The sequence below is a fragment of the Triticum aestivum genome, chromosome 4A, assembly GCF_018294505.1.
Source record: "Triticum aestivum cultivar Chinese Spring chromosome 4A, IWGSC CS RefSeq v2.1, whole genome shotgun sequence".
NCBI classification, from domain to species: Eukaryota; Viridiplantae; Streptophyta; class Magnoliopsida; order Poales; family Poaceae; genus Triticum; species Triticum aestivum.
The window spans coordinates 613460680-613474750 of record NC_057803.1 but is presented as its reverse complement, the minus strand read 5'-3'; the positions used below and the strand labels follow the sequence as shown (position 1 = coordinate 613474750).

At 47.7% G+C, this 14071-nt stretch overlaps 1 protein-coding gene across 2 annotated transcripts; it reads right to left on the bottom strand.

Annotated features, from left to right (window-relative positions):
• Positions 1-5742: 5742 nt before the first annotated feature.
• Positions 5743-8770, bottom strand: LOC123082606 (uncharacterized). Of its 2 annotated transcripts, none has more exons than XM_044504905.1 (6): positions 8426-8770; positions 7903-7998; positions 7434-7520; positions 6477-6744; positions 6150-6354; positions 5743-5990 (listed from the first exon to the last, which is right to left on the bottom strand). In XM_044504905.1, exons 1-6 carry the CDS (start codon positions 8662-8664, stop codon positions 5869-5871), a joined length of 1017 nt encoding a protein of 338 aa, XP_044360840.1. In that variant the 5' UTR covers positions 8665-8770; the 3' UTR covers positions 5743-5868. The 2 variants fall into 2 exon arrangements, with proteins under 2 accessions (XP_044360840.1, XP_044360841.1); XM_044504906.1 differs by having other exon boundaries at positions 6582-6744.
• Positions 8771-14071: the final 5301 nt, after the last annotated feature.

Here is a 14071-nt window from a genome sequence, read left to right as displayed (position 1 = left end):
TCCAGCTCTACCTCTGCCACCGCAGCCTGAGCAGCTTATCAGTAGCCGATGATCAGTCCACCAAGCTTAGCTTCAGCAGGAGGGAATGAGCGGTGCCCTTCTCGGGACCCGAGCAGCGGTGACCTACCACGCACTATTCTTTCTTGCTACCAATGGTGCTTGCGGACGTGCTGACTTCATGGTCGTGGCGGCGGCGTGCGGCATGGCGGAGCTGGCAATGTCCTCCTCTTTATCGCTCTTGCTGAATACCTCATCCATCACCTAGTCAATCTCCCTGTGGGCGACATGTAATTCCTCCTGATGGAGGCTGTACTGCCAGCAGTCATGGCGGATGTCACGGGCGGAGCAGTAGAGCCATCAATGAGGGCGCCTCCGCCATCGATGGCTCACCCAAGCGGGGCGGCGGTTTCGGGTGGTGGTGCGACTCCGGTTGTGTGGTTTCCCATAGCAGACGTCACCCATCTCATAATAGTGCTCCAAAGGATCAGTAGGACGTACAGCTGTAGAAGCAATGCAAGACTAACAATTACTCCATTCGTTTCATAATATAAGAGTGTTTTTATTTTTGACACTACACACTAGTTTCAAAAACACTCTTATATTATGGGACGGAGGGAGTAAATCTTCATGAGGTAAATCTTTGTCATGATGTTGTATGGAGAACTTCCAAAATTAAGTTCACGAGATTCTCCACCAAACTTAACAGTAACTTTTTCTTTATTGCAATCTATAATAGCCCTAGTAGCATTTAAGAAGGGTCTACCAAAAATATATGACAAAGTTTATCTTGTTTAGACCCAAGTACCAAGAAATCGGTAGGGTACTTAGTCTTACCACAGATAACTTCAACATCCCTTACAATCCTTAAAGGTGAAATAGTAGCCCTATTTGCAAGTTTAATAGTAACATCAATCTCTTCTATCTCACAAGGTGAAATATCATGCATAACCTCTTAATAGAGAGAAAAGGAAATAACACTTATACTAGCACCCATATCACGTAAATCATGATAGCAATGATCACCAATCTTAACAGAAACAACAGATTTGCCAACAACCCTAGAGGATACATCATCCCTAGGAATATTAGAAGATTGCTCATGTAACTGAGCATGCCCATCAACATTTTCATCTACAAGATCTTATACCATGGCAATTTGATGTTCAACTTTATTTTTTTTCCAAAGTGTTTAGGTGCTCTAATATAACTTTTATTGTCCATTGTTGTTACCATAGAGTGTTCCTTACCTCTAACAGGAAAAGGTAGCTTCTTAATATAAGTAGTTGCTAAAACAGGATTAAGGTGTGAACTTGTAATTCCCCATTAGCAATGATAGTTTCTTTACAAGCATTTTTAATGGGTTCATGATATTTAAACCATTTCTGCTTAGGGAGAACAACATGTGCAACAAAAGATTTACAAAAGATGACAAATATTTCAGAATCAAGTTCATATTTAGCACTAAGTTCCTGGAAAACATCAATTTCAGCAAGAGACTTAACACAATCATATTCGAACTAGATGTTAGCACCGAGTAGCCTAAAAGGAAAAACATGTAATGGTCATTTGTAGCCTGGGTGGTGCTGTTAAATAAGCTTATTCGTATGATTCAGACTTGAATTAGTTCATTGTCTTTAGACAATTTAGTTTAAAGAAAAAGCGTATTATACAACCTGGGGCATCGTTTGGCTTGTTGGGGCACGGCGCAACCAGAAGTTATTCAGCCTCCGGCTCCCCGCGGTTATGCTCTTTTGGAAGGACCACCAGTTTGTGTTTCTTATGTCGATGCAGCCCCATGCTCCTGGCACCGGGAGGTCCGTAAGGACGAAGCAGCCTCTGGGTCCGGACGAAATAGAAGGAACGTACGATGCAGCCTCTGTGTGGACTCTAGGGAGGTCCACTATGCGTGATGCAGCCCCCGAGACAAGCAAAGGGATACGTTGTTTCTACCTCTAGGTCTATCCCAGGGGTTTGTTTTATCCGAAAAAATTTAGTACATGAGATGCTATAAATCATTATGGGAACATGGAATATTTACTTTATTCGCCAGTATGTTGGGGTGCAGCTAAAACATTGTGACTAAAAACATAAGAAAGAGCCTTACGCTTGGTAAATAGAAATTATGCATAGAAAAGGCGTAGCTAGGCAGCGTTCCACACACGCTTCGTGATCTGGCTTGTCTTTCGGCTGCGGAGGTAGTAGGCCCCGTCCCGAGGACCTCATGAATGATGCAAGGACCTTCCCATGGGGGAAGAGAGCTTATTCTTTTGCTGCTTCTGTTTGAGGCTGAGGACGAGGTCGTCGGTGTCGAACTCACGAGCCCGGACGCGTCTGCCTTGATACTGCCATACCTTTTGCTGGTAGATAGTTGTGCGTTCAAGGGCAAGGAACCGAGCTTTCTCCTTGGCGTCGACGTCATCTATCCTGGATTCCTCCGTGGCCTCCTCCTCGTACCCCCGAACTCGTGGGGAGTCATACACCACATCTATGTCAAAGGGGAACACCGCATCTACCCCGTACACCATGAAGAGTGGTGTATATAGACAATGGACCTGTTTGGGGTGGTCCGTAGGCTCCAGTGGATGAATGGGAACTCGTCAACCCATTTTCATTTTGCTCAGATCTAGAGGACAGATAGGAACTCGTCAACCCATTTTGTTTTTGCTCGGACCAACGGGGATATGAGACGGGGCTTCAAACCCTGCATGATCAACCCATTGGCGCACTCCACATGACACCAAGGAGTAATCTATTTGGATTCTTCTTTTGTGGCAGAACTCCTTGCACATCTACTGTAAAATTGAAGGCATTGTCGGTGATGATGTTGTTGTGGACCTAGAACATGTGCATTATTCATCTAAAATTTTACAGTTGTGTCGGCCTTCGTGTTTGTGACGGGATGATGAGAAAAAAAATTGACGATTCTGTTAGACACAACATAATGCACTGGGAAATAGATCATAAAGCCATCTTATCTTACCTGAAAATAAAGGATGAGGCACTTGATTTCCTGGAACAATTTCAAGGAGATATTTATGGTCTAATAGAACCATTATCTGGACCATTCGGATATTTTATGCTGCTAATTGATGCATCAACGAGATGGTCCAATGTGTGCCTGCTTTCAACGAGAAACCATGCTTTTGCAAAGCTGATTGTTTAAATCATTAAATTGAGATAAAATCACCTAGTAAGCACAAGATAAAATCCATCAGAATGGATACATTTAATGATTATTACTGCCTAGCTTTGGGCATTTATGTAAAGCATTCAATACCTTATGTATAGACACACACAAAAACCTACTCCCTCCGTTTCGAATTACTTGTCTTGGATTTGTCTAGATACGGATGTATCTAGACTTATTTTAATGCTAAATACCTCCGTATCTAGACAAATCTAAGACAAGTAATTCGGAACGAAGGGAGTAGTAGATAGCAAACGCAGGCAAGAAAGGAGAAAGGTGAAGCAACAAGTAGGTCGAACATGAGGTGGCGGGCTTGCTGATGTCCAAACAGGTTAGGGCCCACCAACCTGGCGGAATCATCAGCTAGATCCAAGCGAGGAGGAGGCAAGTGGCAATGAAGTGGTCAATGGCGCCAGCAAGGAAGACAAATTATGAAGCATCTCAAGAAACCAAACACAAACCAATAGGTAAAATTCACATACTCTATTTACTTGGACATCCCTACGCTGTAAGCAAATGTAAGAGCAAATATGACATTATATGCCAACACAACAACATTCTTGAGGTATCCATCCCATATCCACGCTACTGGAGTCCATTTATTAGTCACCGCAGTACATATTTTCGCAAAGCCAAGACGCAAACCACAATAGGAAATGTCACTAGCGGATATTGGAAAACATTCAGTTGAGAGTCAGGTCTCCATCCAACATTCAGTTGAGACTCAGGCCTCCATCCAACGACACTACTCCCTCCGTTTCAGTTTACAAGTCCCTACGCGTATACTTAGGTTGTCAATTTTATTTTGTCGCCCTAATATAAAATGCATAACACAAAAATTATAACGTTTGAAAATAGAACATCTAAAATTTATATTGGTATATTTTTTGTAATATATTTTTTGAAACGGAGGCAAAAGCTTTGCCTCATCTCATTAATAAAGAAGAAGAGAATTGCCTGGTTAATTAACGGAAATCCGGGCGAAAACCGTTACAACACGTCCACATAAGACACACATGTCGACCTGGCAACCGACACAAGAACGCACACACGTCGCCAAAGGAGAGAACACCCTCAAGGTTGCAACCCGGTGCCATCGTCATCACACCTCCACAAGGGCAACTCCGACTCCACCATCGACGACCACCGAAGTAGCCCTCGCCACAAGCAAACGCCGAGGCCTGCACCGGCCGATGCCAAACAGTCAACCGCACACGCCGACTACCCGGAAGCTCCGACTCTGTCAACGAGCATTGCAGGTAATAAGCGCTGAGCCTGCGCCGAGCTAGCGCCAGAACCGACCACCCGCCTCGCGTCATCGTTGCAGCAAGGGCCCCTCCTCAGCTGCTCCGACTCCAAGAAGACAAAGTGAAGCACGGCAACCCCTCGAACACGCCGGATGAGACCGACTACCAAAACTTAGCTGCAAACCAACTCCGCCCATAGCCGCCATCGTTGCCACACAAGAATCCACGTCACCCATCCACATCGCCAGCCGGGCACCTACCGACCGCGATGTCGTGCATGTCGACTCACACCGGAGTCTTAGGCTTTCGCCCGATGGCCAAGGTCCGAAGGTGCTAGGAAAGGAGAGGCTCCACGACGACCCCCCAAGGAGGAAGAATGACGTCCCCGGACGCCGCATCGTCTAGGCTTTCGCTCGGAGCCCCTCACCGAGCACCCCCATGCAACTGGCGATGCAGCACCACCGGACCGCAAGCCTGCTATCCCACACACCTCCTACGCGACGACGGCACCACCATCATGCAGGAGCCGCCATCCTCACCGCCAGCAACCGCCGGCGAGCCAGAGCCGGCCAAACCAGCCAGATCTGGCGCCCACCACCGCACTGCCACGGAGACCACCAAGCTTCACTTGAGCAGGGAGGTGGGCTGCCACCACACCCCCACACGCCGGAGAAACGCCTAGCCGAAGCCTTCGGAGTCCGCCGACGCCACCAGAGGCGCTGCGAAGAAGCCGCTGTGGTCGCCCACCGCACAGCCGAGCGGGGTTGAGCCTCCCCCACCACCCATCATGCCGCCAGCCACACCGGAACAGCAAGGCCGGCCAGAACCGGGGCACCAAGCCAGGGAGGGGGGCCGTCACCCCGCCCCATCCCACCGAGCAGGACAGGCGGCCAACCCGCCTGTCCAGCCACAGTCGCCGCACCGCCAGATGGGCCGCCGCCGAGCAGCTGAGCCACCCGCCTGCACCTCCATTCGTCGGATCCACGCAGCCAGGAGCCACCGGAGCGCCGCCAGGCGCCGGATCTACGCCGGGGCCGCCGGAGCAGCCGCGGACCTGCAGCACCGAAGCCCCCACCACCACCTGCGCTGGGAGAGCGGATCCCGCCGTCGCCGGCCGCCAGGGGGCTTTGCCCGCAGACGTGCGCCGGCGACGGCAAGGGGGGTGGAGGGGATGGGGGAGCGGAGGTGCCGGCGCTGGGGGTTCCGCCCGTGCCGCCCCTAGGAGCGACGCGGGGGACTTGTATTAGGTTGGTCAAAATGACGATCTAGGGGTACGCGCACGCCCTTTAAACTGAGAGAGAGGTAGTAACTTAAGTTAATCCATATCTACTCCATGCGATGGATATTCTCGCAAAAGGCAAGCAAGTGAATATACACCAGAGAAGATTGGTCACACAAGCCAGCGCTAGCCAGCAGGCTCCAAGTGCTACATCATTAGTCGCTGTCGCTATCGCCATCTGAACCAGGATGCTCAATACAAGTACTACTACCGCCGCCGTATGCTTGGCTGCTTGGGTGAACAACAGGCTGGTAGTTTTCACAGCCATAGCAACGCCCTGCAACATAGATAGAACAAACAAAGAGTTAGACAAATATCAATATGAGGTTGCGACGGCATGTGTGTGAACAGCACAGCTAACTGCACCTCACGCAAACCTCATGAACAACAAGGAAACATGGCAAAAATCAGGAAATAAGCAATAGGAACAAGGTACCTGCGTCATTTTCGCCAACTATACAGCACATAATCACATCACTCTCACTCCGAAAATAGAGGTCAACTTCAGAGAAGAAAAGCTTGGTACTGTCAGCATCCGCATTCTGCTGGTCCTCAGGCTGCTTAGCTGTGAAGTTATAATGGGCGCCGGCCCCTCCAAACTCGTAAAATATAGATATTACTTTTACCTCCACCAGCTCAAACTGAAAAAAACAAAATGGAAAGACATGTTTTAAATGGATAATCAGGCTGAAAAGCCATCCCGACTGTCACAAGCTCACATACATGGAGAGAGAGAGAGAGAGAGAGAGAGAGAGAGGAAGACATTAATGTTGTTCGCTCTGTTGTATTTACGTAGGGCCACTTCCGCGTGGTGTCGCGCATCCTTTTGTTTGGCCGCGACTCTTCTTTCACGGAGAGCGTTCCTCACCTCTGGAGGTTTCCTCTTTTGCATTACAGGTGGAATTCCGATGGAAGCCCGGTCAAAGCCACGCATCTTGGGTCGGGGCAGAGGCCGAAACCTCAAAGCATGTTCCTCCATGTTGATACCTTCAGGAGTGCTCCTCTCCTGGGACATCCAACCATCTCGATTCCTGATTCATTATTGTGAACTGATTGTTATGCCCCTCAAAAAAAAATCCGCATATATCATGCCGTAATGTGAGAAATGTTAAGTGCATCATTTACCCAGATGCTTTTCTTTCATGATGAAGGTGCATGCAGAGTTTTCAAAACATGATTAAAAACTCGTTGAGTTTGTACAGAATTAAAATTTGACAGATTTACCGATTTGATTTTCTTTTATGATGAAGGTGCATGCAGAGTTCTTGAAACATGTTTAAAAACTTGTCAAGATTGTTTAGAATTAAAATTTGACATGATGAATTGAACAGCTGTCAGGTGGGGATGCCGGAAAGAAACAGCTGCATCGCAGAAACGGGCCAAGAACTACATGACACAACACAATGAGAGCAAAATATGAGGTTGCGATAATTTATTTTTAACAGATTGCTGAGTGTTTCAGCACAGTTCTAAGCCCGTCACAGATGCAGCTAGCAGTGTAGAATGCTAACGGGAGGGGTTGTGTTAACCAATTTCCTGGAAAAACCGTTTGTAATATAAGCAAAAAATGGACGACTTAATACTGAGAACCAGAGGATTTGGGTTATTGATCTTGCAATGACATTTCAGAATGCCAAGTGAAGATGCACAATGGTGTTGTACAAAGAGCAATCCAAAATAAATAAATAAGTAAGAGGCTAGGAGTGTTCAACTTGCATACCTCCCTTTTGAAGGGGCGCATGAGACAGCAACTTGATCATGGTGTTGCTTCGTCTCCTGTGGCTTGGCATTCAAATTCTCTTTAAACCTGAACCAGAACACATGTGTTAAATAGAATATAGTGAAGGGAACAGAGTTATCGACACATTCTGTATATTTTATTCTAATTTCAGTAAATTTTAGAATCAGAGAATGTTTTTGGAACGGATAGCATGCTCTGTTTTCAGTACAATTCTTAGCCCATCACTGATGCACTCTGCAGTGTAGAATGTTTATTTTTTAAGAACAAAATCAGGCTAACCATATGGGAACAGGAGAATATAAACAAAAACGGACAAGTTAACATTGGGAACCAGAGTATTTGAGCTATAGATCTGGAAATCACATTTCAGAATGCAAAATGACCATGCACAGTGGTGTTGAACATAGAGCAACCCAGAAAAAAAAACTGAAGATGCTAGGAGTTTTACCTTGCATATCTCCCCTTAGAAGCGGCGCGTGAAACTGCGACTTGGTGTTGCTTTGGCTCGTCCTCTGGGAAGGCATGCAGCGAATTCCCCTTATACCTTGAACCATAACATATGATTTATTCAGCATCACAGTAAAATGAAGCAGAGTCATCAACACAGACTATTAATATTCTAAATTCAGCAACCCCTAGAATTCTATTAATAATTTGTTCTCACCTTCTCAGATACAGTACTAGTTTCAGCAAAGTTTTAGAAACTGTAAGAATTTGTTCTCATACACATTTCCAATTTCAGCAAATTCAGAACCACAAGAATTTGTTCCGGTATACATTGATAATTTCAGCCCTAAGAATGTGTTCTTCGATTCATTTCCAATTTCAGCACATTTTGGAACGGAAACAATTTGTTCTTCAAAACAGACAGCCTAGTTTAGAAACGAATCGAACTGAACTAGAGCAAATTGATAGATCAGAACAGCTAGACGGAACAGGGAGACATCGCAAGTTAGGGCTCCTTGACGTACGTAGGCAGCGGATCGAGGGGAGGAGGAGGGAGGCGCGTCGGGGGGACGGCGAGTGGGCGGTTAGGGCTCCGCAGGATGCGTCTGGGGACGCCATGCGAGGCGTCTCCCTCGCCCGCCGTGCCAGAACCGGCGGCCGCGCGGTCGTCCAGATCTAGCTGGGACAGGCAGGGGTGAGAGCCGCACCGCCAGCGGTCATGGAGTGGGGAGGGGAGCGGGATGAAGCAGTCGTCCACGGACATGGTGGGTCACGGCGTGCCGGCGAGGCGACGCCGGAGGCGGAGGAGGGCGGCGAGCGAGGGTTTAATTCGCCGGAGCCGTGCACTACTGCTCTGTTTTTTCGAGGCAGCCGAGGAGAGGGTTTAATTTGGGAATCGATTTATACCCCTTCTTTATTTTGGATTTTTGGAGTATCACGCCACAAAGCGATTTTGGATTTATAAAGAAATACGGATCACTACATAGAATAAAACGGTACTATCTTTGTAAAGAAATATAAAAAAATCACTATATTAGAAAGATAAAATAGAGTATCGACCTCTTTTTCTAGGTGTGAAATGTGAAGGAGCCAAAGACGATAAGGAGCACAGAAGTGGCGTGATGGGAAAAAATCGCAGCAAAATCAAAGCAAAACTATGGTCAAGGGGCAAAGTTGGATAGATGGAGTGATGAGTTAGCCGAGGAGTGCAATAAAAAGTTACATAGCTAAAGTTATGCGCGGGCGCCATTATCACAAAGGAGTCATACCTTATCTAATCTTCCTTTTCCTCCTCCGCATCCCCTTTAACCCCTCCCATACATACGATTATGAGTATATTGTGGTTGTTTATGACCTCTTATCTTTAAATAAAAATGTAATCAATTGTGTTAAGAGGTTTTGGGTTCAACGTGATCCCTCTGCATTGCACTATACAAGGGACTCTGTAGGTGTGGGAGCTTCTAGCACCAGGTTCGATAAGGGCACGCAGTAATTCAAATTTAAAAGCCAAGCGAAATATGATTGGTGATCCAATATATCCTTCATCCCACAACATAAGACGTCATTAATCCAATATACATGTTAGATCTAATAACGTATTATATTATGGGACGGAAGAAGTATCTTATAAAACGGCACTTAATGCAATAGGAAAACACTATTTATACAACATTTTATATCTCGAGTCTTGCATATTTTCACCAATGAGTCAGGCGTGTCCTTCATGAATTAAACAAAAATGCAAGAGTTGAACGTCATAGCTTGTGAATTTAGACAAAAACTAAAACCACAAAAATACATAGTTGTTTCGATGATTCACACAAATTCGCACAAATTTACCGTTGGAGAGAGGGGGGGAGGGGGCTTCAATAAGACTTCCTAAAACCAATCCTTCACTAAAAATATCATTAGATTTTTTTCCCTTCAAATGTACACCGAGGGAGGGGGGGGGGGGGGGGGGGGGGCTTCGCAACCAAAATTTCAATAGAAAAGTAGGCAAACCAAAGGATTGCAGCAGGAATTAGGGTAGGTGATAACTGTCTCTCGGTTCTTTTGGGAAGGAACCGGGACTAAACGCAAGTACCACCTGGTGAAATGGGCAGCGGTTTGCAGACCCAAAAAGTTCGGTGGTTTGGGGATCACGAATTCTAAATTAATGAATGTGGCCTTGCTCACCAAGTGGTGGTGGCGCCTTGCCCAAAATGAGTCGGGACTCTGGGCGGATATCCTCCGTGCAAAATATTCCCGGATGGAAATCTTTTAAAGGCCAAGGCCAAGGGCTCGGCGTTTTGGAACGGGATCCAAGCGGTGAGGCCGGCACTCTTGGTAGGAGCTCATTTCAATGTGAACAATGGTTCGTCCACACGTTTTTGGCTTGACTGCTGGTGGGGTCAAGTGCCGTTGTGGCAATCACACCCGGAGCTATACCAATTGGCCACGGACACTAACATCCTGGTGGCCGATGCCATGCACGTGCACCCTCCGGCCATCTCCTTCTTGAGGACGCTGGAGCCTAGAGAGGCTGCCTCCTGGGGTGAATTAGTGGCTGGCCTCGAGGGGAGGGATCTCAGCCAGGATAACGACACTATAACTTGGTCGCTAACCCCATCCCAAAAATTTTCGGTGAAATCTTTATACGATAAGTTGAGAGAGGGGAATGAGCTAGACATGGCTAGGGGGCTATGGAAGGCAGGCATCCCCCTTAAGATCAAAAATTTTATGTGGCAAATGTTCAGAAACCGTCTTCCTACCTCGGATAACGTGGCCAAACGTAACGGGCCGGCGGACGGGACATGGGCCATTTGCAATCTTGGCGAAAACGCTAACCACGTGTTCTTTGGGTGCTGCTTAGCTAGATTTGTGTGTAGTGCGGTGAGAGATGCTTTCAATCAGAATTGAAACCCGCACTCTAGCGACGATCTATTGACTTTGCTGTCGACGCAGAGGGGTGCCAACGCGAGGGTGGTTTGGCGGTGCGTAGGGGCGCTTTTTTGGTTGCTTTGGTCTGTGCGGGACAAAATAACCATAGAACATAAGTTCTCTGCACACCCAGCTGACATCCTTTTCAAATGCCATATTTTCTTACAGGCTTGGGCATCGTTGGGGAAGCCGCGTGATGAGGACCGCATGATCAGGATCATGGAGCAGATCAAAGTTGTACATGGTGAAATCGCGTCAAGAAGAACAGCCAGCTTGAGTCTTTTGCGTTGAGCTACATGTCTCGCTCCGCTTTTGTTTTTAGCTATCGTCTTTGAACTTACCCTGTGCCAGGCCTTCGAGCCCGAGGAACCTTTAAATTTGGTTTGTATTGTTGAAACCTTGTCTGGATGCTGCCTTGGAGCTTTATTAATTTATGTTCCAAAAAAAGTGATAACTGTCCATATTACAGCAATTTGAGAGACTAGACTAGCCGGCAGATCGCCAAGGGGAAAGAACAACACAGCAGACAACGTATGGGACGATGTGATCAGCGACTACACATACAAGAGATAAATTTGCAGGAGTGCAGAAAAACTTACGAGTCCTCCTGCTGGTCAGTAGGGTCATGATCCGCCATGGCCGGTTGCATGGTTTGATCTGCAGTCCTATTGTACCGCGCGAAGGGGCGAGGTCGCAGTGCGTCGTCTGCTGCTGGGTTCGTATATACTGTATCATTTATAGCAGCATCGAGAGAGAGGGAGGGACGGCCAACGCGTTTCCGATTGGTGCAGTCGACGGATTGACGTTCCTAATGTTCTTCGGATTTTAATTCCACCGCCGTTCCAGAACAAGCGATTGTCAAGAAAAAAAAATGAAACTCCATGGGCACTAGCACCCACGGTTTATTGATATAGAAGAAGCATCCCTCATGAGAATTCCAGAAATTCGTCCCCGATGTGGATCGAACTCTGGTCGTTGGGTTTACAATCATGCGTCCCCAACCACTGGGCTATGCCCACGTCCTCGATTGTCAAGAAAAGAAACGCACAAATCGGGTACCAGCTTCTAACTGTCACAAGTATGAACGTGACAAGTATGAACGTGTGTGTTAAGGCATCTCCAAGGCACACCCGTAAACTTTCTGCATGCGTTTGGACTGTGTAAGCCATTTAACGCGGTCTTGTATCGGTTTGTGGGGCTGTCCGGACGCGTTTTCTTCCGCAAATCGGAGACAAACTCGGGAGGCTTTGCAGGAGTCCGGACTGCTGCCACGCCCGCTTCTGACCGCCTTGGCCCACCAAAAGCACCCCATCTGCCCCTCCGCGCTTTCCTTCCTATGCATACGCCGCTTACCATGCACATTCATGCCGGCCCAGAGCACGCAGCGGCCGACATTGATACCACGATGTGACCGGAGGGAGAGAGGGTGGCGCTGACCAACACTACCTCCCGGGAGCCGCCGCTTCAATGTGGACACAACTTACCGAGGAACAGACTCTGGCTGCTGCGCCGCATTGAAGCGGCTGACCGGCCCTTCGGATGGCCTGACCGCAGCTATATAAGCCACGCTCGGCGCTGTCCACATCACAATCAATCCTCCTCCTCCCCTCTTCCCTCCCTCCACATCTCCCAAGATGGGCAAGTCCTGGGCATCAGCGCCGGCAGACGGCGGTTCTGGGCCGGGCTCTGGAGGATCGTGGCGACACCGCCCTCGAACTCCGGGGCATCGTCCTCGTCAGCGGGCGGCTCCTCAACGAAGACGGAGATCGTCATCTCCTCCGGTGACGAGGAGGACCAGTCGCCGCAGCAACATCAGTTCGGGCCGGCGGTGGCGAATCAGGTGTACGCCGCCACCGTCGCGGAGTACGAGGAGCAGATGGAGTTGATGCTCTGTCGCTCCATGCTCCACCTCAGCGACCTGGCTCCGCCGCCGGGGACGCTGCGTGAAGGAGGAGTGCCTCTTGCCAGCGCCAATGTGCGTCAAGGAGGAGCGGCTCTCTCTGCCGCCCCGGCGCGTCAAGGAAGAGCGGCTCTCTCTGCCCTGATACATCTCCAGTGTATTTATAATTTTTAATTGTTCCATGCTATTATAGTACCAATCTTGTATGTTTTATATGCAATTATAAGCAATTATATATCATTTCTAGGACTAACCTATTAACCCGTATCAAGTAACTTATTGTTTCCATAATCAATCATGAACTTACCGTAGCAACATGAACACTCAATAAATATTAATAGTGCACACAGAAATACATATCACATACACTAGCCATCTCTCACACACATGATGATCACGTATGGTTGCTTCTGGTCACAGACAGTCCTCTCCCTCAAACAAATGCCTCTTTACGAATTTGGCTGCATGTAGCAAAATGAACAGTCAACACATCTTAGTAGTGCACACAGAAATACATATCACATACTCTTGCCATCTCTCACACACATGATGCTCACATATTGGTGCTTCTGATCATAGACAGTCCTCTCCCTCAAACAAATACATCTGTACGGTTTGGGCTGCTTATAATTAGGAGAACGTTATGGACCTCAAGGTTGATGTAGAAATTTATCAGCTAAACCTACCTTCCATCATTGGTAAGACAGAAGAAAAAAATTGCTTAGCTATGAATTTCATTAAGCATCTAACAAATAATTCAGAGTAAAACTTGAGACACAACATCATGTAATCAAATCGTACAGGGGACCAAGATGACAATCGTGGATCAGGAATATAGTAGTGAGGGGAGCAAGATGACATTTGTGGCCTCACACGGCCGGTGATGGTGATATTTGAACCCCACTCATGGGGGCGTGCAATGCAACCACAACACTGCAGCCAGCGTGTTCAGCATGATCGGATCAGGTCGGAACATATGGAATCGAATCGAATTGAAGTGTGGGGATGGATTAGCAAACGCGCAAAAGAAATAATGTGGTCTTTCAAGGCGGATAAAGAAATAGGTCTGTGTTGCGTCACTGCCATGTGCCGTTGCAGATTAGAGAGGGAGCAGGATCGAGAGACAGGAGAAGAAGATACCTGGGTCGCCGACGCTGCTGCCCTGGGTGGCTGGGTCCAACACTGATGTCTTCGATCTACACACACCGCCGCGAGAAAGAGACGAGATATGGAGAGTACGGCGTGCTGGGAAGATTAAAGAAGAAGACGCCACCATGCACCCAGGACCCGGTGGCGGTCGTTTCAGAGTTCAAACCCGAACGCCGTGGGATGAGGTCGGGCTGGGCGTATT